Source organism: Trichoderma ghanense (assembly GCF_004382785.1).
Source record: "Trichoderma ghanense strain CCMA-1212 chromosome Unknown scaffold_7, whole genome shotgun sequence".
NCBI classification, from domain to species: domain Eukaryota; kingdom Fungi; phylum Ascomycota; class Sordariomycetes; order Hypocreales; family Hypocreaceae; genus Trichoderma; species Trichoderma ghanense.
The window spans coordinates 890400-913220 of NW_027395670.1; the positions used below are offsets into that span (position 1 = coordinate 890400).

The following is a 22821-nucleotide window of genomic DNA, read 5'->3' on the forward strand; positions in this document are numbered from 1 at the left end:
CGGCATCTTTATCATTATCTAACCAACATGTTCACTCTTGAGCCGGCTTTGGAAGTTCTTTCCGACTCGGACTCGGTGCTTCGTGGTGCAAAGGATGCCGTTGTCGTTACTGAAGGAGCCTACTTGAGCGATGAGGCGCAGGAGACATCCGGACCTTCTAGTGATTTCGCCGTTGAAGACAATACAGTATGCATTGTTGGCATGGGTTAGTATTGTGCAGATTGTGATTTAATGTATGCGCTGTTTGCTAACATCACTTACCTCTCTCCAGCTTGCCATCTCCCTGGTGGAATCACCTCGCCATCAGGGCTTTGGGACTATGTCTACAACAAGAAGTCCGCTCAATGCACTGTACCGCTGGATCGGTATAACATTGAGGGTTTCTACCACAAGGACGGCAGCAGGGCTGGTGTCATGAACGTAGATGGCGGATACTTCATCCAAGAAGATGTTCGCAACTTTGATGCCTCCTTCTTCGGTATCAACAACCTCGAGGCATCTTACATGGATCCACAACAGCGAAAGCTACTTGAGGTGGTGTATGAGTGCTTTGAGAACGCCGGTCTGTCGATGGAAGACGTGTCCGGCTCAAACACGGCGGTGTTTGTCGGCAACTTTACAGTGGACTATTCGGTCATGCAATCTCGTGATACAGATTATGTGCACCGCTTAGCCGCTACAGGGGGCGGCACGTCGATCATGTCGAACCGCATCAGCCATGTCTTTAATCTCCATGGGCCGAGGTAAGACTTCTCCCACTTGCACTCATCCCTTGCAGTGAGGGCAGAATGATTGTCTGACTGAACCTTGATTCTAACAGTTTCACTCTGGATACTGCCTGCTCATCGACCATCTACGCTCTCCACCAGGCTGTAAATGCCATCAAGAATGGCGACTGCGACGCTGCCATTGTTGCGGGCGCCAACTTGATTACATCCCCGGAGCAGCACTTTGGGACAGCAAAGGGTGGCTTTCTGTCGCCCACTTCAGCATGCCACACGTTCGACACATCAGCAGATGGCTATGCTCGCGCAGAAGCGCTCAATGCCATCTACATCACACGCCTGTCATCTGCAATCAAGAGTGACCGAAAGATCCATGCGGTCATCCGTGGGACAGCCATCAACGCGTAAGTCCTTTACTCTTCTATCTTAGGGACGCAGACAGATAATGACATGGCGAAGCAACGGCAAGACTCCCGGAATTACTCTACCAGATGCCAAAATGCAGGCAGCAGTCATCCAAAAGGCCTACCAGAACGCGGGGCTTTCGTTCTCTGACACAGACTACGTCGAGTGTCATGGCACGGGGACTCCGGTGGGCGACCCTATAGAAGTAGATGGAATCGCGGCCTGTTTTGCAGGCCGCGAGGGCGAGCCTCTGAGAATTGGATCTGTGCGTCTCCTCCCCTTCCGTCTCCTCGTTTCGTCTACTGATTGTCCATCCTAAAGGTTAAAACAAACATGGGCCACAGTGAAGCAGCCAGTGGCTTGACTTCCATTATCAAAGTTGCTCTTGCTTTTGAGCATGGCGTAATTCCACCTACTTACGGTGTGAAGAACCTAAACCCCAAGTGTAAGCCTCACTTGCTTCCAGCCATACACTGAATTCTGCTGACTGACAATTACCAGTGAGGCTCAAAGAGCGTAACATGAAGGTGTTGACCGAGGTTGAGGCGTGGCCCAGGGTACTTCGTCGGGCCGGTGTCAATTCCTTCGGCTACGGAGGTGCCAACGGCCATGTTATTCTCGAGTCCATCGATAGCTACTTCGTCGGTTCACTGGTCTCCTCTCCTATGATGAAGACCCTTCCGCCTCCATATGAATTGGACAAGAATAAGGTGTTTGTACTGCCCTTTTCCGCCTCATCAAGCAAGTCGCTCGAAGCTCGCCGCAAGCAGGCCATCGAGGCCTTGAGAAAGACCACGGCCAACGAGTTGAAGCCACTCGCTGTTGCGATAAGCAAACGACAGACGAAGCTGCGCCTGCGGGATTACATTCTCTCTTCCGCGACTCCCGGCTCCCAGCCGGTCCTTGTCGAGATGGCCGATGTTGGCGACAAGGTCGGTTCAGGCGCACAACCTCTGCCGTTTGGCTTTGTCTTCACAGGCCAAGGTGCCCAATACGCCAACATGGCCAAGGAACTCATTGAGCAGGACGTCGGTTTCTTGGCAAGCATTCGAGATCTCGACGAGGTCCTGCAGAGTCTGCCTGCGGAGCACAAGCCTTCCTGGACGTTGGAACAAACGATTCTTGATAAACCCTCAGAGAGCAAGATTAACGACGTGACTCGCAGCCAGCCGATCTGCACCGCCGTCCAGATTGCTCTGGTCAACATACTCCGCAGCTGGGGAATCACTCCAACAAGTGTTATTGGCCATTCTTCTGGCGAGATTGCTGCTGCGTATAGCGCTGGCCATTTGACTGCATCGGAGGCCATTCTGGCAGCGTACTTCCGAGGCTTTGCTGTCGGTCAACTGCAGTCTCGTGGCTGCATGATGGCAGCGGGAATCACGCCAGAGAGCGCCATGAACTTGATTAAGCAGCTTGGCCTGAAGGAAGTACGAGTTGCTTGTGTGAATGCTCCTGAGAGCGTTACGCTCAGCGGTGCGATCAAGGATATTGATGCTCTCGACGCAGAGCTTCAGAAGGAGGGCAAGTTTGCTCGAAAGCTTGAGACTGGAGGCCGCGCCTATCATTCTCATATGATGGCTGAGATTGGCGACTTGTACGAATCGCTGGTCACTCCCTATGTAACCACCAAGTCTGTCGCGGACATAGACGCCACAATGTTCTCTACTGTTGGTCGGTCTCCCGATGAATTGAGAGCCATTGAGCGTAGGGCCGACATGGCATCCTATTTCCGAAGGAACCTTGAGCAGCCAGTACAGTTCAGCGCTGGCTTGACCAAGATGATCACAAATCAAAAGCATCATCTGATCGAGATTGGCCCCCATTCGGCTCTCAAGGGCCCTATCCAGCAGATTCGGGCCAGTGCCAAGCTCGACAAGGAAGCTGTTCCTTATTCTCCCACGCTTGTCAGAAAGGAGAATGCCCATTTGTGCCTGAAGAAGCTTGCCGGAACGCTCTTTTCCTACGGCTACAACCTGGACTGGCACGCTGTCAACGGCGTCTCGCGGTATCGTGCGCTTCCTACTCCGCCCCTCGCCTCTTATCCCTGGGACTACTCCAAGCCCCTGCCATGGCACGAGCCCCGAGCCAGTGTTGAGCATCGTCTTCGAAAGCATATCCGCCATGAGCTTCTTGGAACGCGGGCTACGGCTGGCAATGGCATTGAATGGTGTTGGCGTAACATCCCGCGCATGTCCGAGATGCCGTGGCTGCGCGATCACAAGCTCGGCGAGACGCAAGTTGTCCTCCCAGGAGCAGCTTACATGGCCATGGCGATTGAAGCTCTCTCCCAAGTCCAAGACATTAAGGGTAAGCTGATTGCTGGTGAAGCATTCTCCGTTGAATTCGAGAATGTCAATATCAGTGCAGCATTTGTTGTGCCTGATGAGAACGATGCCGAGGCTGATAGCACTGAGCTACACACGGTCATGTCTCGACGCAAGATCTCGACAGCAGACACGTCCGGTGATTGGCACGAATTTTCAATCTCTTCTTGGGTATCTGGCGTTGCGACGCTGCACTGCATGGGTAGCATCCGAGCTGTCGAGCCAAAGTTGAAGCCTGAAGACGGATCTGTTCTTATCCCGGATAATGGGCATGAAGTCTGGGGCATGAGTCGCTGGTACGCGAAAGCAAAGGAAGAGGGGCTCAATTTTGGACCTTCGTTCCAGTCACTCACCAGCCTTCGTACTGACGGTAACCGAGTATCAACGGATTCCATTGCCACGACGCTTCTTGATCCGCCGTCTGCAGCTGCCACTGGCATGTTTTACGCCATGCATCCCATTACGATTGACGCTTGCTTCCAGGCTGCCATCATGGGAGGCACTGCTGGGAACATCAATACTCTACGAGCGTATGTTCCGGTCTTTGTCTCCAGCTGCGCGATCCAAATACCCAAGGGCGGTTCTGCCAGCCTCGGTAGTCAAGAGGTCAACATTCACTCACGCATGGAAAGGACTGGGATTTCTACCCGAGCAGTTGCCTTTACACTCCGGCTTCCTGATGGTACACCAGCCATAGATATGCCTCATCTACGAATGAATGCATATACGGGTAAGGCCCCTGTTGAGCCTGAGACAAGCATCTACCTTCAACGTCAGCCCTGTCTTCGTGTTCAATGGAGACCCGATGTATTACGTCTCCAGCCCGGATCTAAGGACGCCATTCAAGAGTATATCACCTCGTTTGCAACTCAGCAGTCAGAGGACCTGAACGACAATGGAACTCTTGTTGTTTTTGCTGCTTTACTCGACCTCTATGGTCACAAGGTCCCTCGCATGAGCGTGCTGGAGCTGGGTCAAGAGCGCCATTGGACCCCCAAGGATTGTCAGTCAATTTTGGGCAAAGATACCGCGTTCCCACGATTCCGAGTGTGGAACAACGGAAAGCTTGGTGACGATGGCAAAATTACCGTTGAGGACACCAAGGTCTCTAGCCCTTACGACGTCGTTTTGATTCCTCATCTTTCCATTTCCCGGACACTCTGGCCGAGCGCCGCAGACGATATTCTGTCTCTAGTTTCTGACGATGGTATCGTCATTACCCGTCATACCAAAGATGCCGATTCTTCCCTACAAGCTGCAGGCTTTGTGTGTGTGCAGCTTTCCAACGAGACTCTCCTTGCCGTGCGTGGTCCCAAGCAAACAGGCCTGGAAAACAAGGAGGTGGTCATTATCAAGCCCACTCTTTCTTCGGCTTCTATTGACTCTCTGGCCACTGCGGTGGAAGCTCATCTAAGGCGTGCCGGCGCCGTGCGATTAAGGTCTGTAACCCTCGACAGTATCGAGTCTGTCAAACTCAATGAGCACGTCACCTGCGTGTCTCTGCTGGAGATGGAACACGAGTTTCTCGCCACGATGAGCAGCGAGGACATGGATCGCTTCCGCAAGATCACAGACAATGTTAGTGGTCTTCTATGGCTGACGGGAGCAAACATGCTCTCTGCTCCCAATCCGGACCTCACCTTGTCCAGTGGCCTTTCTCGCGCCCTGATGCTCGAACAGCCAGCGCTGCGATACACCATCTTAGATGTTGGCGCTGATATTTCCAAGCCCAACTGCACAGATTCCATCTGCAACAGCATTACAGCGGCTTTGACCCTCCGGTATGACACGGACGACAAAGAATTCATCCAGAAAGACGGAGTCCTCTACATCAGCCGTTTCGCCCCGGACGTCGAACTCAATGCTCTCTTCCGCCAGCGCACGAGTCCAGACACAATGAAGCTCGTCCCCCTTGGAGAAGTTGGTCCGGCGAAGCTCTCAATTGGCCAAGTTGGCATGACGGATACAATTCATTTCCAGCAAGTCTCAGAGCGGAAGACTACTCCTCCAGCAGGCTTCGTGGACGTCGAGCTCCGTGCAGTGGGCCTTAATGCGAAGGACATTTACGCCCTCAACGGCCGTGCCGAAACGCGCTCCGCTACGACGGCGCTCGACTTTGGAGGCGTCATCTCGGCGGTTGGACCTGACGTCGAGCATCTCAAGCCGGGAGATAGAGTCGCTGGCTTTGTTCCCAATCACTTTGGTACGACGGAGCGCGTTCCTGTGCAGGCTGTACACAAGATGCTGCCGGAGGAGGAGTTTACCGTCTTGCCGACTCTTCTGACAGTGTACTGCACTGCTCTTGTTGCCCTTCGAGATCGAGCTCATCTTCGAGCTGGCGAATCCATCTTGATTCACTCTGGGGCCGGTGCCTTTGGTCTCGCCGCCATCACGATGGCCAAGCACATGGGCGCTACAGTCTTTGCAACAGTCGGCTCACAGTCAAAGCGCGACTATCTCGTCAACGAGATGGGCGTGCCGTCCGAAAACATCTTTCACTCGCGCGACGCTTCTTTCAAGGACGACATCCTCGCTGCCACCGGTGGTCGGGGCGTGAATGTCATTGTCAACTCCCTGGTTGGCGATCTTATGCACGCTTCTTGGTCCTGCATTGCTCCCTTTGGACGCTTTGTCGAGATTGGCAAACGGGAACTCATCGGCGCGGGCAAGCTTGACATGCGTGTCTTCTTGAAGAACGCAACGTTCACGGCGTTTGACCTGTCCGAGTTCTTCTATGCTGAAGAGAGCTACTATCAGGATGTGGTCTACGGCTACACTGCCCAAGTAATCGACATGTACCGCGCCGGCATCATCAAAGCTTCTCCTATCGCGACTTTTGACGTTGCCGATATTGGCCAAGCGTACAGATACTTTGGCAACAAAGATCGAGTGGGCAAAGTCGTCATCTCGCTGGAGAATCCCAATAGCCTTGTCCAAGTCGTTCCCTCATCATACCAGTCCGTCTTTAATCCGGAAAAGACCTATCTGCTCGTGGGTTGTCTCGGTGGTCTCGGCCGCAGTCTCAGTCGCTGGATGATGTCTCGCGGCGCCCGCAAGTTTTGCTTCCTTGGACGCTCGGGATGCGATAAGCCCAGTGCCGCGGAGCTGGTGAAGCGTCTTCGCGATGCTGGTGCTGACGTGACTGTTGTGCGTGGCGACGTTTCCAACGAGGATCATGTTCGCGAGGCTGTTGCAGCTTGTGCAAGGGATGGTCCGATTGGCGGCGTTGTTCAAGCTGCCATGGGCCTCAGCGAAGCTCTCTTCTCTGTCATGACGAACAAGGCCTGGCATACTGGCATCCAGCCCAAGTGGAAGGGCTCCTGGAATCTGCACAACGCTCTCGAGGGCCATGATTCGCAACTAGACTTCTTTCTCTTAACGTCGTCTATCTCTGGAAGCTGCGGCACGGCCACGGAGAGCAATTACTGTGCTGCCAACGGCTTCCTCGACTCTTTTGCTAGGTGGCGTCGCTCGCAAGGCAAGCCTGCCGTTTCTGTTGGCCTCGGCATGATATCAGAGGTTGGCTATCTCCACGAAAATCCGGACATTGAGGCCATGCTGCTCCGTAAGGGAATCCAGCCGCTCAACGAGGACGAGTTTCTGCAAGTCCTTGACTATGGCATTTCCGGCCCCGGCAGCGATGGCGAGTTTATTCGCGGCGCTCCCATGACGAATGAATCTGCTCATATCCTGACTGGTCTGGAGTCGTACGGCGTCCGCAAGCTGATGGCCCAGGGCTTTGAAGTCAACAACGGCGTCATGGATGAGTCGCGCACATCTATCCTTGCCGCATCTCTCCTCTCAGAAAAGGATGCCAAAGAGGACGAAAGGAGCGCTGATGTCGGCCAACTCCTCGCCGCCGCTGAATGGGTCAAAGATGTGCCTAGAAACACTCTATCTGTGCTCATGCCCGAGGCCAGTGCACCCAACATGTTGGAAGCTATCCTGCGCTTGACGAAGAAGCGCTTCAGCAATTTGATCTTGATGCAGCTGGATGCGGTCGATGATAGTGCTCCTCTGCCTTCTTTTGGTGTTGATAGTATGCTGGCTGCGGAGTTCAGGACCTGGTTCTTCAATACGTTCAAGGTTGACGTACCGTTCCTTGACATTGTCAGTCCGCAGAAGTCTTTGCGTACGCTGGCGGAGTTTGTTAAGGAGAGGCTTGTTGCAAGCTGGGCTGGTTGAAGCCTTTACGCCTTATATGCTTTGGACGATGTGAATTACACAGATGGAGATTGAAGAGAAGACACTGTTGAACTTGTAGCTGGGCTTAACTCATCTTGGCCTCGGCGATGCTCTTCAATGCTTCCCTTGAGTTCTTCCTCTTTGTACGAAGTATATGCATAGACTTGTATGTTTTTCTAAGACCTTGTTTCTTATTCTTTATCAAGTAAAATTCTTCTCCTAGCCATCTCAGTGAAATTCCCTATAAGCCCCCAGGATGGTTTCCTGTGAAGTCTTGTTAAGATGCGAACAACCCACAAGCAAGGCATACTTGACACCATCTTGCCTCTACAGTACAACACAGTATGCCTTGTTCACGTCCTTATAGTACCCAACTACCAACGCCAGTATTCGGGAGACTGTTACTAAATAGCTTCCACACAATGAACGGCGATTCTCCCGAGTAGGGAGGGACTCATTCAGACTTGAGCAGCTCTGAGTACTTTCTCCTCCACGACAAACCCTTACAACCGACTACCAAAGGCATCGTGGTTATCATTCCCAGCCTTAATGGTACCCAAAGCAACCCAGATGAGCTTGCATGTATCGAAGCCATAGCCAGCCTGGCACATCAAGGCTGTAAAGACCCTGCGCGCCTCATCTTTGCCCGCCTTGCAATCTGAGCAGACACAACTTCAGCCCCCTCATCGTTATCGGCGGCCATCATACGGTGACATTCCACCACATCCCATCTCAAGGGCATTCCGTCTATCATATTACAGCTCACCAAGCTAACTTCTCCTCAAATGCGAGGGTGGCTCGACCCTTCACCCCATGACCTGCTCGCGTCGCGCGAAATCGCCGATAGCAAACCAGGGGTCCTAAGGACTTGTTTAGAGCCGCGCCCCCCCAAAAGTTTCGGCGCATGCGAGGGCTGCCTTTTGACTGTACTGTCCATGAATGTTACTAGCGAGCTAGCACAGCGCTATATGAAGCACCCCTAACCAAGGCTCGCCTATGGGCCGCGTGTTAAAAGGAAGTTGACGCGATGAACGGTAAAACGGCGCATGCTGACAGGCCAATTGAACACGGAGACAGCTCCGACGAGCCAGAGTAGATGCTGAGGGGCTGTAGGGCTGCGATGCAGTCAGATCACATCTACGGGGCGAAAAAAGAGGCAATCTTGGGCAAAGAGGTTATATTGTCAGATCCGTGGAGATTTGAGGCTCTTCGTTTTTCACAGTGTGATTGTAAATATTGTAAATCTTAACCGCATGATCACGACACGGGCAATGCCTTGCTGACAACATAAAGAACAGCAAAGCGGTGTCACAAACATGGGATGGACTCAATAAAAGTTGATATGTAACTCAACAAGCTGGTTGCCGTCTCTCCTCCTCAAGGCAACCCTTGTGGCTCTACAGCGTCTCAATGATGCTCATTTCGCTCATCGTAAACGCGTCGAGTTCACGCCCATCAGGCCTCTACTTCACCAAAATCGGCCAAGCCCGACAACCTTGATGCTTGTTGTATTGCTTGTAATGATCCATAAGCCTCTAGCAACCCAAGAAATCCCTCCCAGTGACCATTTTCAATAATCGAGTCTTCCGCCCCTAGCGAGTCATAGTGTTTCCACGCCGCTACACAACAGCTTTCCGGCGTTTCCCGTTAACGAAGGGACCTTTTCGGGGGAGGTTTGCTTGAATAGCGGCATGCAGCCCCGACGTGTCTTGTTCATGCCCTGAAGCTGAATCGTCACGATAATGCGGGAAGTTCCATGTTCCAAGACCGTGCGTCGCATTACATCCCTTAATGGGCCCCCTCGGACCGCGACCGAGGACCACGAGACGGAAATGGCGTCTAATATCCTCTACGGGCCGCCCGGGTCCGCCACATACCGGATAACGTATCATGGACGGAAAGATGGAGAATAACTCGGTCCGCCTACTGTAATACCAGATATGTTCCGTGAAAGTCGGTGTCAGGACATGAGCTGGGCTTTGGTAGCATTCTGCATCTGCATTGGTGTTGAGCTGAACGGACCGTCATTGGCTTCATCGTTTTGCACGCTCTTTCGGCTACGATCCAGCGCCCGCAGAGCAAAATGCTTCGACGGGACCCATGGTCACGAATATGCGAGTAGGCGCACACCTGGGCGTCCTCCTAATACATGCACATCCTGCTTCCGCTGTAGCAGATGCTGCCTCAGCTCGCTCGCTTGGCTTGTCAGCAATGTTAGATATCAAAGCTACGTACTACGACCAGCAGTGGCATGTCTGGGCCGTAGAGTCTTTACCCAATACGCAGACGAGGTAATTCTCATTCAAGAGAAAGGTGATAACTCGCTTCGAATGCTCTGCCGGTATGTACATGGAGCTTCCAAGCCTGCTAGCGGTAGGACTATCACTTCTACAAGACATCAACGCTGCACCCTTGATAAAGCCTTTCCCTCTTCTATACAAGCTTGACAAGGCAGAACGCATCTTTCAGCGAATCGCTCCGTGCCCTACCATGAAATCACCTGATTTTCAACCTGCTTACCATTAGCCAACAGGCCGGGGAGCCGGTCGTGCCTCAGATCAACCAAATTCTCGGGTCCCCCGTCGGCTTCACAGCAAGATGCTGACAATTGCCCGATTAAGAGGAGGCTGACGCTCTCGGTACACGTCTGCTCCAAACAATCACGCAAATCATCAGGGGATATCAAGAAAATCATCAGGGGATAACACTCGCCACCTCGTATTGCCTATAAACATGTTCAATACCTTCGAAGCGCCCATATACGTATACCATCCCCATATCATCCTCCGTCCCCATCTTGCCGCCATACGTCCATATCACGGTTACGCCAATATGGCGGACATTACGCCGTAGCTCGGTCCCCCCCCCTGCCCGTCCCCTTGCATCTGCGTGTATTTGTATGACGAAGGGCTACTTTGCACCTGTTTTTAGCCCGTTGGTTCCTCTTCTTGCGAAACTTGCTGCCTGTCCCGCTTGCAGGGTCGTCATGGCTGTTTCAACCGATCGGGCTCAAGTCATAAAACCTGCCGATGGCTCCCCTCATGAATCGTCATTGTGAGTTGGCATCAAGATGGCGCACTGCAGCAGAGACCCAACGAAAGAAGAGGACCCACGAGTGCATTAAGACCATCGGAGGGTGGATGTCCAAGATGCTCTCTGTTTGTACTGCTTCCGCATGCGAGCCAAAGTAACGGTACGGAGCATATTGGCGATGACAGCGCAAAGTATGAGTAGCTTCTAATGAAACTCATGTCTCGACAATACGTACAAATACCAAGGTAGGCCTGTAGCCTGATTGATTCGCGCCCGGAATATGGAGCCCGTAGCAGTTATCGAATTGGCCGATCAGCGAACAGATTAGCCGCATCACCGTTTCGTTTTCTACCCCTGGCTTTGTGGATACATGCATTTGCATACGTATTCGGAGTCTGGTACCTGCATTCAGGACCATCGGAACTAATACCAAGCTTCATGAGCCAGGCAGCGCTGGATCGAGATGCTACCCGGAAAGCAGAGGTAACGTAGACGGTGATGACCAAGGGCTAGGGTCTCAATATTATGCGCCAATACAACAGCGTGTATCATTGAGGAGTGCCCGTCCTCTGTTCCCATTGGCAGAGAATGTCAAGTTATGCTCGTTCACATTGACGGGGTGCCGTATGGAGTAGCATCGAGCATGCGCGGAGCACTCATACTGCAATTGCCGGCTCACGGACAACGGGATACCAAAGAGGGGGAGAAACGGCGCATCCAACACGGAACTCCCTGTGAGGCGAATCAGGGGCAACAGAGGGGACGACAGGAAACGCAAAAGCAGGTTTCAATGGAATGTGTGCGCAGGGGCGGTTCGGAAAGATTGAGCCTTGGCCGGGCGGGCATACGGTGAGCCAGGGGGGCCCTCGCAGCGACGTGCATGAGCCGACGCTCACGGGATTTCAAGTGCTACTGGTGAAAGGCTGCCTTTTCTTGAGAGTGAGAAAAACGGCGCGCCTCTCCGAACACATAGTATGCCGCCCGCGTAAGGCACCCTCGCTTCCCCAATTCTTGGAGCTCGGATCGTGAAAACGGCGACCCGTCATCATCCGGACGATGAAGCCGTGAGCTAGCACGACGGCGCTTCAGCTACTTTTGAGGAGCCAAGTTGGCTCTAGGACTCATTCGGGCCCCGAGTCTTGAAAAGCACAGAAACGCAAGCACTGCCGTCGACGCTCACAAGCTCACCAATCGGAATGCCTTGCAAGGGGGGGAGGCAAAGCGGACGAAAGGCGCGGAGGTGGCGGCTGTGGAGATGGATGTAACCCTTTTCCTCTTGTTGCCCTTTTCGGCGTCTCCTCGAGCTGGGGCTGGGCTGTCGAAATACTAAGACTCCATACCAATACTCTACTGTATGACCTAGAATAGTGACGAGTCAGATTTAGGACACGAGCGGCAAGCAGGTTTGTGGCGCCATCTTTAGTATTAGCGTACCGTCACGGCCGTCGAGTGGCAGCACCCTCTCGATGTTAATGTCTGACCAAGCTGTCAGGAGTCTCGGGAGGCTGTCGGCAGTGGCTGATGGTCGATCGGCACGCCTGGAGACTGTTGTATCGGTGTGTCAAGTGCGAGATTGACATCGCCGTTGCCACCTCAGGAACGCTTTGCACCTCAGTCACATGCTTGCAGCAGTATGCGGGTGAGCGGAGCCCACGGCGTGAGGCGAGATTGCAGTCTGTCAGATTCGATGGGCAGAAGCACAGAGGGCGGAGGGTCGGGTGAGAAGTCGACAAGCAGGCCTGGTTGATGCGTGCGTAAGGGTGTGAGTACGGAGTACATATTCGGCAGATGGCCGATAGAGGACGGTGCTTTTGCCTCAGAGAGCCGAACATGCCCAGGTACCTACTAGGGAGTTGGTCCTAGGTGTTGTCACAGAGTCTAGACGGCCGTTGGATGCAGGCGAGACAAGGATGATGCGCATGTGCAGGTACATTCTCCTACTACTCGCAGCATCAGGGGGCCAACGTGCAGTCAGGACAGACGGCGTAGATATGCAAACAGATGCAACGCCAGACGGCGGTCCTGGCGGCAACGGATATACTGTACAGGTACGTCGTGTGAGGTGCAGTAGTAGCAGCAGGAGTATTGCAACGGGGTGCACATTCTGAAGCCATCGTGGATCGCATCGCGGCGGAAAGCTGCCGGCTTACTCGGACCGCCGTAGACGGGGGAGCCCCCGGCTGCCCGTCTGAAGCCTAGCAACAGTACAGTGATGAGTGCTTGAAGATTCGAGTGGTATCCCCACATCCGATAGGGCTGGAATCCTGTCGTGATTGTGAAGTTGATCGGATGCTTTTACGTGCGATGTGCAAAACTACGATCAAGTTGCTGCTACAGAGGACTTGCTGCAGCTTGAAGACAGGCTGTTGGGTATATTGTTCCGCGACGCATCGACGCATCATTTCTCATTTCCTTGGATCGAAAAGGGAGTCGAATTTCCGGGTTCTCGGTATCCAATCGCCGAGTTGCGCGTAGGAAGTGAGACGGAGCAACAAGAATAAACATTTAGCCTCTTTCAACCAACGGCACCAAGAGATACAATTTGGCATAAATTCCCAAGGAGCCATCAGCAGCGGCATCATTTATAATGACGGCAGTTTGAAAAGTGAGTCTTTTTAATTTGGGCTGCGCACTGTCTTGTTGCTACTCACTATTTGATTACCCTCTTTGTTCATCGCGACAGGGGCCTGATGTTGCGCCTGGTGTTTTATATCCCGTCGGAGTTTTTGATGTTTGTGTGTTAGGTCGCAAAAAGCTCACTTACAAAAGGACATTCAAATGCCATTCTATGAAGAACAAGCTATTTGCAAAGATGTAGCTTCAGGGTAAGGGATGTAGAGTCATGCAACTGCGTAGATTCAAGTCCAGTATTTCAGCAGTCTCGAAGCTGAGAACAGAAGGCTTCAATGCCGACGCTGCCGAAAGCCGAACATTGCTTGGAATTTGAATCCTCATCTATGGCGTGTCTGGCAGAAGAGGACCCATACTCATTTCGCATAGCCAGCGGGGAGTCTGATCTGCCACTTCTTGAAAGCAGATGCACCTACTGTTTGAAGGAGCAACTAGTTCCATAATCTTCGAACAAGAGATCTCGATGCTATTTTGAGGTGTTTCAAGGCCTTTCAGGGTACTAGATATTTACGGATGCATGCCGACAATTTGAAGAGATGAGACGTCGCCTAAAAGAAAAAGACAAAGTGTTTTGTGTAAGTGAAACCATAGCATCAGCTGCTTGGTGTGTATTTCAGTATACTTATCAGAGTGCCCATGTGAACATATCTCACAGTTCTCGTCGTACTTGGTAAGAGTATTTCTCCGTGCTACAAGCGGCTCTCAAAGAAAGCGTGGGCTGAGATGGTTCCCCTGGTAATGCGGTGAAGATGCATGCCGTGCGCTGGCCAAGTGACGCCCCGGCCCCCAAACAGACGAGGGCGTCATCAAATATGCATACCTTTGCGTTAGCAGGCTATTAAATAGCGGCGGCCTGGCGGGCTGGGCTGGGCTGCTCTGTACAGGTACTGTATTGTAGAGTTGGGAGAACCGAATCACCGCAAGCCCAAAGACAAGAAGATCAAGTAGCACGTACAGTAGCCCAGACATCTTATGTGCATCCATCTTGTGGCTCTTGTTGGGCCTTACCGATCTTCTATCTGCCCAGAAAATCTCTGCCCAGAACTGATACTCGCCCACAACAACCGCACCCCAACCGCAGGAATCGAGCAAGCGGACACTTATGCGGCCGCTCGAGGAGTCTTGTGCATGTATACTAGTCTCGTACTAGTCGCAGAACAGCTAGCATATCATCTTTGCTCTCCCTCTTGTTCCCGTCTCGTTCCCATCCTCGCAGAGCTGCAAGGAGTTTCACTCCCAACTCGGCCGACACACTTCAAAGGCCGGGGGCGTAGCTTTGTCTCTTCCGAGTCAAGCGCGCGTTGGCCTAATGAGCCGCACGATGCAGGACTCAAGCAATTCGGCAGCTTGTAACGGGAGAATTTACAACTATCGAACCCATTCCGATGCTGCTACTGTCCATGCTTACTGTGCTGCCATATCGGCTTGGGCATATACCTGCGATAGATTCATGTGGGGTGTGATGATTGTGCGCTTGTTCGTGACTGCTGAAGATTGGATGTGGTATCATGCGCGCTTCGCTAACAATGCAGGGAGACAAGAAAAGGGCAACATTGGACACACCAGTTGCCATCACACGGCACTCTCTTTCACCAATGAAGCTGCGCCTCGGGCTCATGAGGTTTCACACATGGCGGCGATAAATCGGCGGCTTGTATATCAACTTACACCAGGCGGCTTTGTATACTCTGGGTATCCATCTATCTGTCTCTCTTGTCTCTTCCTCTCCATCTCTCCGCATTTATTCCGGCATGCGAGCTGCTGGTGTGACACATCGGGAAGTAGACGAAAACAGGCAGAAGAAAGCAAGACAACTGTCGGTAATGCAAATGGAGTTGCGCTGATTGGGCGGCATACTCTGGCTCAAAGTGAGGGAGGGGGTGGTGCCACCGCAGAAAACAACCTGAGGGGGGAAGGGAATCCGGCGTATGAGATTGAGGCGCGAAGGAGAACGAGCGAACAAGCGAGATGTTATGACAGGTCAAAATCTGGGCGAGCATGGTTGTACACGCATTTAGGATGGGTGAATGTGACAGCGGCACAGAGAGTCGTATCAGGGGCAGCCGATATCTGGGGTTGGGCCATTTTTTGACGGGCTGCAATGCAACGCAACGTGAAGCATTTCATTGCGATTACCGGACTTCGACACATGGATCGACGGCGCAGCTAAATAACAATAACGACTCCAACAACAACAAGAGATGAATGAAACATCGAATCAAGGTCAGAAAGACAAAAGTCCCCGATCTGATGAACCCACAAAACTGCCAGCGCAACAGCGAACGCTTCTGTTGTGCCACCGTACAACGCCACTCATGGCCGTTTCTTGGCCCATCTTCAACAGGGCCGGCCACAGCATTCAACACCTTCAATATAAACCGGGATCCGTGCACCACTCACCAACAACGCGTGGGTTTCACAAAGAACGAGTAGTATGACGCCTCTGTCATGCACATTGCCGTCAATCTCCGCGTCAGCAAAACAAACAACGCAGCGGTAAATGCCAAGGAAACAGGTATCGGAACATCTTGGCTTTTGATTGGAACTTGCTTGATCGGCAGCCCACGAACGACTCATACATCGTTGCATTTTTATGTAGGATAGGTAGACGTGCAAACAACAGACTGGCCCGACTATAAGCGACATCAAGACAAGACAGCTGAGCAGGCGCCTGGCGTCGCCGCCGTACAGGTAGAGCATCCAACTGGCCAGTACATTGGAGGCTGTAGCCGAGTCTCACGGGCTGAGCAAATGAGGCCATGAAGATCTGGACTGAGATGAGGTGGGCTGAGCATGCACATGAATCCGGGGTTAATAAAACAAAAACAAGCTGTGAGACCGCCCCGATGGCCAAGAGATGCGGCACTTGCATGAAATAGAAGCGGTTGTTACATCTCATGATAGTAGTGATTCGATTGATCGTGTCTTCAAGCCCAAAGATCACGGCAGATGACTCGCTACTATTGAAGAGAGAAAGATATCACAATCCAAATACTATATCCCGTCCTGCTCATTGGCGGACACGCTCAAAATGCCTATTCAAACAGAAAAACAAGTGCCTCCCAAAGTCAAAGTACTCCAAAATATGCCAAGCACAGCCACACCATCCCGGTCTCCCGGGAGAGGCGATCCACAAACTGTGGGAAAAAACTTATCCAACCCAGACAGGCAACAAAACAAGAAAGACGCCCATACACATGTTTGCCCAGCAAAGGGCGAATATCCTTCTATCCTACATTTTTCAAATGTCCCTTTTTCTATTTCCCGTCCCGATGTAAAGGACCTGTTCCCCCTTTTCGGAACAGACCCCGTGTTGGTGGCCATATCCGGGGAGCGTGACCGAGCCAAAGACCGCCTTTTGAAGCCATGGTTCGGTATTTATGTATGATGAGTGTTCCGGTCATGCGGGTGATCCGGCAAGGCCCAGCTGTATCTGGTTCCTTGTGTTTCCCTCGCAGGCTGGTGGAATTTTGTATGCTTGTCGTGATACCATGGCGTTTGGTTGGCCAAGGCTGGACCATCCCCCGGTGCCTTTGCACTGCCGAACTGTGCAGCGCTTGTTTTGTTTCCCAATTATCCCATGCCCAGGTAAAAAAAGATAAACTCCTCCTCTTTGCCTTGTAAGAGGCTGATGCAGCTCAGCCCGATTGCAGCCGATGTGTCCAAATAAGTTAACGCCCGCAGAGATCCGTCCCGTGAGTTCAATAAACGACAAGAAAAAGAGAGAGAAGAGGAAGATCCTAGCGGAGAATGCGTGCTTGGTGAAAATGGGGCGAAAACAAATGGGCCGAGAACCAGGTTTGCACCTGAGGGAGAGTATCAGCCATTCCCCGTTCCATGCTGTCTTTTGTCCGTTGTGATTTTTTTTTTTTTTGTTGCTTTTGTGGTGGTTCGTGTGTGCGTCCGCATGTACGCGTGTGGAGGATGCGTGATCATGCCCAAGTGTTAATCCAGTGTTGGTCCAGTGTTGGTCCAGTGAATGAAGGTAGAAGAAAGGCGTCTCCTCCTTCGGCGGTATCCATCAACTCTGATCCTGTTGCTTCTTGGGCACTGGTAGCGGCCCGATCCAAGCAGATTCTTTCTTCTTGACCATGTTCCCCATTCATTGTGTAAAGAGTTTGCAGTGAAAGATATGATTGTCCCGCTGTCTTGAGTTTGGCTTGGGATTGTGCATTTATCGAGCGGGAACCGAGGCTTGTGGAGCTGTTCGATCTGCCGGCCTGCGGATGAGCTTCGCCCAAGGGTGATTGCTGGGTTGTTGGCGCTCGCGGCAAGCAGCTATATGTCCATGTTAGTGTCAAGTCCGATGCAATGATAAGAGTATCATCTCGGGTGGTAGTCACGACGAGGCATACCGCAGATATCGTCACCCCTGCAGTCACACATATGTTAGCACACTGACATTGCCTCGACGCACAAATCATCAGATGTGGGACTCACCAGTACTGCTTGCTCACAATGATGGGAGTGCATCGTCGCTCAGTCGCAATATACTTTGGGCACCAAGACTCTACCAGGTGGTAGTGGTGCTGGCATTTCAGCTCCTTCTGTAAGTGGCGAACACTCGTGTTAGCATTCATCACATCCCTGGTCCTGCATTTCCATCCTAGCATCGAGGGAGGATATAGAAGAAGAGAAGATGGTGGGCAGGCGTACGTAGATGTAGTTGCACATGGTTGCTATAATGTCCGGGGGTGGCGTGAAGAGAGGAGGATTCTGCGTCGTATCGTAGAGGAGAGATGCTGCTTTGCTGTCACAATGGTGGAAGAGGTCAAGAAATTGGACAAGCAGATAGGCAGAGAGCAGATAGGTAAACACAATGCCGGAGTGGAATTTATGATGGAGAAGGCTCTAAGTTAGTTCGCTGTCATGAATGAAGCCCAATGCAGCAGCTTGCAGACAGGCGGGGGGAGGCCAACGTTTATATGGCTAGCCGTCAAACAGGGACGCTTTTACCTGCCCACGTCTCCGGGATTCCCATGACTGACATCGATGCCGAGCTGTCTCATTAACTACAAGAGTGGTGACCCGCCCTCCAAGTGTTTGTTTCCACCTCGAGAACTAGAGAGAAAGAAGAGGCGTGAAGGTACCGGAGCGGCCATGGCATAGCGGCGGCGGCCCACCCCCTGCTCAGTCTGCGAAGTTGCTTGCTGGGTAGTACGAGGGACTCTGTAGTGGTACTTGTCCGACGCGCCGCATACAGCAGCTTGCACTAGTATCACCCCGGCCACCCATCAACCGTTTGCCCACAAGGTGTTGCCATCCATGGGCCCTTGCCCTGACGTCTGGGGGCAGAAGGGGGTGTGTGCGGACAGGAATCTCCAACGGCCGAGAAGAGGGCCAGGAGGGTGTGTTGTGCGAGAGAGCTTCAGCGAGTGGGGGGGTGTGTGGATGTTTTGCAGGGGCTTCAGAAATGGAATGGCAGTGAATCCAGTCCCGTCGTCTTGTTGCCCTGGTTGGGGCTCTGCCTCTCCCTCTTGCTGTCAGAAACATGGCGCTCTGCCTCGATAGGCGCATACGTGCCATACTGGCGTGGACATGTACGTACGGGGGACGATGCTGCTTGTGCAACGTCCAAGCTGTTCGTCTGGCGTGGTCTGGTCTGGTCCGGTCTGTCGAGCGGGAATTAAAGGCCCCATGTCCCAGCCCAGACGCCTCGAACCCTTCATTGGTAGGCCATGCTGTGGCGTCGGGGCTCTAAAATAGGAAGCACTTTTAGCAATTATCCATTGTGCTGCGAATGGTTTGGAGGCCAAGCTGATTGGAGTAGTTGCGCACTTTGGTGCCAGTCCCGTACATAGGGCCAACTTTGGGCACCTCACTGACCATGAATGGTGAGGGGAACGGTCCGCCACTATCTTTGCCCTCCACCAGCTTAGTTGGACACGGGATGCTGCAGCAAACTACGTTGACGAGCGAGTCCGGGCCGTTCTGGCTGATTGTTTTTACGGGCTCTGCCATCCGCCCATCCAATCCATCTCATTGCTTCTTCTTCATCTTCACCGCTGCGAGACAGGGCCATTCCTCCTCCTTCAGCTTCTGGGAGCTGCGGACATGCTTGCGCCTTAGCCTGGGCTCTCGCCGTCTTGTCCCGTGGCACTGCGTGGTGCTACTGCGTGGTACTGCTGCAGTGTTGAAGAAAGACGGCAGACATGGGGATTCGGGCCATTCAGCGCCTCTGATTCCAGGTGTTTTTTTCCTTTTTGCGTTTTTCCTCTTTTCTTGCCCCCCTCCTTTGGCTGGCAGGGGGGAGGATGTCCGACGAGGGGTGAAGAGACCAACCCACTCTGTCGGGTATGCCCAGGGTGCAGGACGCAATGACTTGATATCGAAAGGCTGCGAGCATCTACATTTGGACGGCAGACGAGGAGCGGCGGTCACGGAAATGGTATGATTGCCATGAACTTGGTCATGAGACAGACGGTCGACGAGGTCGATAGGCTTGTCCGAAGCAGCTTTATGACGAATGACAGCCCCCCCCCTCTGCAGACTGCTGGGGATGCTCTGGTGGTGATCCACTTGTGCGAGGGCTTTGGAAGTGTGCCGCCTTGTAGGGAATACCCTGTATTCTCGTAATCCAATGCCATGGCGAGAAGCTCAACAGCAGATGCACGGAGGAGCGAGGCCTTTGGCCACCGAACTATTATTGCTGTACAGTATGTATGAACAAGCACTCCGTACATTAGCAGATCCTGTGTGCAAAGCATCTGCAAGCCATGCCTTGATCCAAGCTTCAACTTGCGGCTGCCGTCGACGCTCCCTCGATCATCGACAACCGAGAACGACGCTCAACGGCAGTCATTGGCCGAGCAACTTATTTGCTGCAATGCACCACCCGCACTCGGGCTAAACTCAAAAGACACACATGCATAAGATTCGAAACCGGTGAAGACGCAAGAAGGGCTTGCTGCTTACACTGGTCCATACAACCCACGTGGTTGGAGCCGTCGGTAGGTCAAGCCCACAATCTTGCAGTTGAACCTGGTCGAGGATGGCAGCCTCTGCCCTCCATTCCACGCTCGTTGCTTCGATCTCGGGCTCTCTTGAGGAGTACAGTGGCATCCCATGTCTACGGATGAATGGCCTGACACTTGCTTTGTCTTCTTTCACCTTTCTTTGCATTGAACAGACAACCCCCCCATTGGCCACCAACAAGCCTGTGGCGAGTCGCAAAGGACGGCGTGGGATGAAAAGAGGAAGGGCAAGCCAATAACAGAACAAAAAAGCCAAAAAAGCCAAGAGAAAAAAAAAAAAATCACCGAGGACTTTTCTTCATTGCGCAGAAGAAAAACGAACCAAGTCATGCGTCCTGGCAGAAAAAAAGTGTGGGAACTTTGGACAATACAGAAGGGCGGGTACGCAAAGCTGGTGTCATGACTTGCTTCGTTCGCCATGACTGGCTGCAGTCTCTTCTACACGAGCGGCGGCTCGAGGAGTGAAAGCGTGAATGGTTGCCAGAAAAGGGTCCGTCTGGATGGTGTGCCATTGATGCGGCATGTCGAGCTGGGGGATGGGAACCATGCTCGAGAGCCCGAGCTTCTGAACCAGCCCAGGCCCAGGCCCCCAGCGTGGCTCTTGTTCGATAACTTGGGTCGCCATCCAGAGATTGGAGTTTGATTTAATTACACCTTGTACGAAGTACTCCGTACTTTGTCGGGCATGCCTTATTACCTCCCCCAGGCGTGCGAGAACCGGCGATACCACCTTGGTGTGGGACAGTACTTTGCACACCACAAAGGCTGCCTTTCATTCATCACGACGGCAGGGATTGATCACTTGCTTGGTCCATCAAGTCTGTCCCATAGCCACAAATGCTTTGAATTTCTTGCTCTCCCCCCTCCGCCTTCGTCATGCTCGGGCAGGGAATACGAGGCTCCAAAGATGACAGCCTATTCGAAACAATGGTCGAAAGAGACAGCGAGGACCCGCCCATTGAGCGACAGAGTCAGAGAAGCCTTCTGGAAACCTCGTCAGCCCACTTGGCGGGGAGCAACAAAGCAGAGCGTGAGCGGCAAAGTACCACCCGTTGCATCGTGGGTTTTTGTGATTTATCACCTGGCTACCACTAGTCCTATGGCGGCACTCCGTCCTGAGGGCAAGAAGAGCAGCGGATCACCCCCCCTGGCCCGGGCTACCAAATCGGTGGGAGCGCCTGGGAGTGGCTGAAAATGGCCTCGAATCTGAACCATCGGGTTGAAGAATCATGACTGAATGCCGATTTGCCCGTCGTGGCCTGTCTTTTGGGCTGCGAAATCCCTGCCGCGCCGCGTTACGGCGCCCTTGGTCTGACAGCTAATACAACTACTAGTAGTGCGTGGAGTTATAACTGCGAGCACTTCATACTCACTGGCTGAGACACGATTTTGATCTGAGAGCACACCACGGACAACCAATAACATGTGACAGTCGAGACAGCACTTGGCAAGGATTCTGTCATTTCTCTCTTTCAGATGGAGCCTGCAGTCCCCGGATCAGAGTGGGCTGCATGTGGTGGTTATGGAGCAGGTACACGTATATACGCAGCTCTGTCATATTCTCATACTATTCCCGAGCGTCGATACCTGCGTGACGAGGAAGTGTATCCATTGCCCATCAGAAAGTCCGGCAAACTCGTAACCGCAGCAGGGCATCGCATCGCCCATCGCCTCTCTCCCACAGCTTGACTCGAGCAGAGCCCAGGGTGGAACAGGGCGTGTATCGGGGAACTCCAGAGATGCAGCAGCCTGCTTGAACTTGAAGTTGGCCGTCACGATCAACGACTCGATGGCCGCTGGCCGAAGGCGGTCCGGAGAGGGCTCCTGCGTCGTGGTCATGACACGATGCAGCCGTCCGTGCGGGAGCTGGTCTGCCTCTCGAATGCAAGGAACCGGCCGAGTCGCCGCATGGGCACGGCCGGCAAGGCCGCAGTAGCTTCGTTGCCTCCCGCTGAAAAGAATTCGGGATGACAAAGTCCTACGAAGTATGTACTCGTACTGATGATCACTACAGACATACGCCTTGATCTTACACCGTTGCTGCCATATGAGTTGTCCTGGGCTCTCGGCAGCCATTGTCGATTCATTCAGCGCAACACTCTTTAGACGAAGAAACTCCATACTCGGCCCTATACAAATAGCGACAGCTCTGTGACAACCGTTGTGAACCATCGTGGCGGAAACCCCTGCCCTCCCAAAGCTCGAGCAATGAAATCAAAGAAAAGAAAGGAAATTTTCTTGACACATCCCCCCCACATGGCCTCCTCAACGGTCAACCTCGAATGCGACCTACCATCTTCTCTTTCCCCCTTGCTGATGCCCAAATCGTTTGCTCGGACCGCTCCTCTTGCTCACCTCCCGGAGGGCCTAGTAGCGAATCTCATGCCGGCCACCGTCATTGTCACGGCGGGCCCGATCTGCTGGGACGCAGCATCGCGTCGTCAAGCTGAACTAACGACCGTCTCCAGTGTCTCACAACTATTAACCAAGACGTGCAATATGCACACCTTTCAATGCGAGACTCCAGTTCTCTCGTCATTG

At 52.9% G+C, this 22821-nt stretch overlaps 3 protein-coding genes across 3 annotated transcripts; 1 reads left to right on the forward strand and 2 right to left on the reverse strand.

Annotated features, from left to right (window-relative positions):
* Window positions 1–27: 27 nt before the first annotated feature.
* Window positions 28–7642, forward strand: CCMA1212_006441 (Lovastatin diketide synthase mokB; the record flags this gene model as incomplete). Its single annotated transcript, XM_073703663.1, has 6 exons — window positions 28–205; window positions 272–743; window positions 821–1129; window positions 1185–1395; window positions 1452–1575; window positions 1632–7642. 6 exons carry the CDS (start codon window positions 28–30, stop codon window positions 7640–7642), a joined length of 7305 nt encoding a protein of 2434 aa, XP_073557969.1.
* Window positions 7643–17480: 9838 nt separating this feature from the next.
* On the reverse strand, window positions 17481–17980 carry CCMA1212_006442 (uncharacterized protein; the record flags this gene model as incomplete). Its single annotated transcript, XM_073703664.1, has 4 exons — window positions 17481–17584; window positions 17662–17678; window positions 17747–17853; window positions 17963–17980. 4 exons carry the CDS (start codon window positions 17978–17980, stop codon window positions 17481–17483), a joined length of 246 nt encoding a protein of 81 aa, XP_073557716.1.
* A 3854-nt stretch (window positions 17981–21834) lies between these two features.
* Window positions 21835–22356, reverse strand: CCMA1212_006443 (uncharacterized protein; the record flags this gene model as incomplete). The annotated part of the gene is made up of 2 exons (XM_073703665.1): window positions 21835–22258; window positions 22301–22356. 2 exons carry the CDS (start codon window positions 22354–22356, stop codon window positions 21835–21837), a joined length of 480 nt encoding a protein of 159 aa, XP_073557717.1.
* Between the last annotated feature and the right edge of the window lie 465 nt (window positions 22357–22821).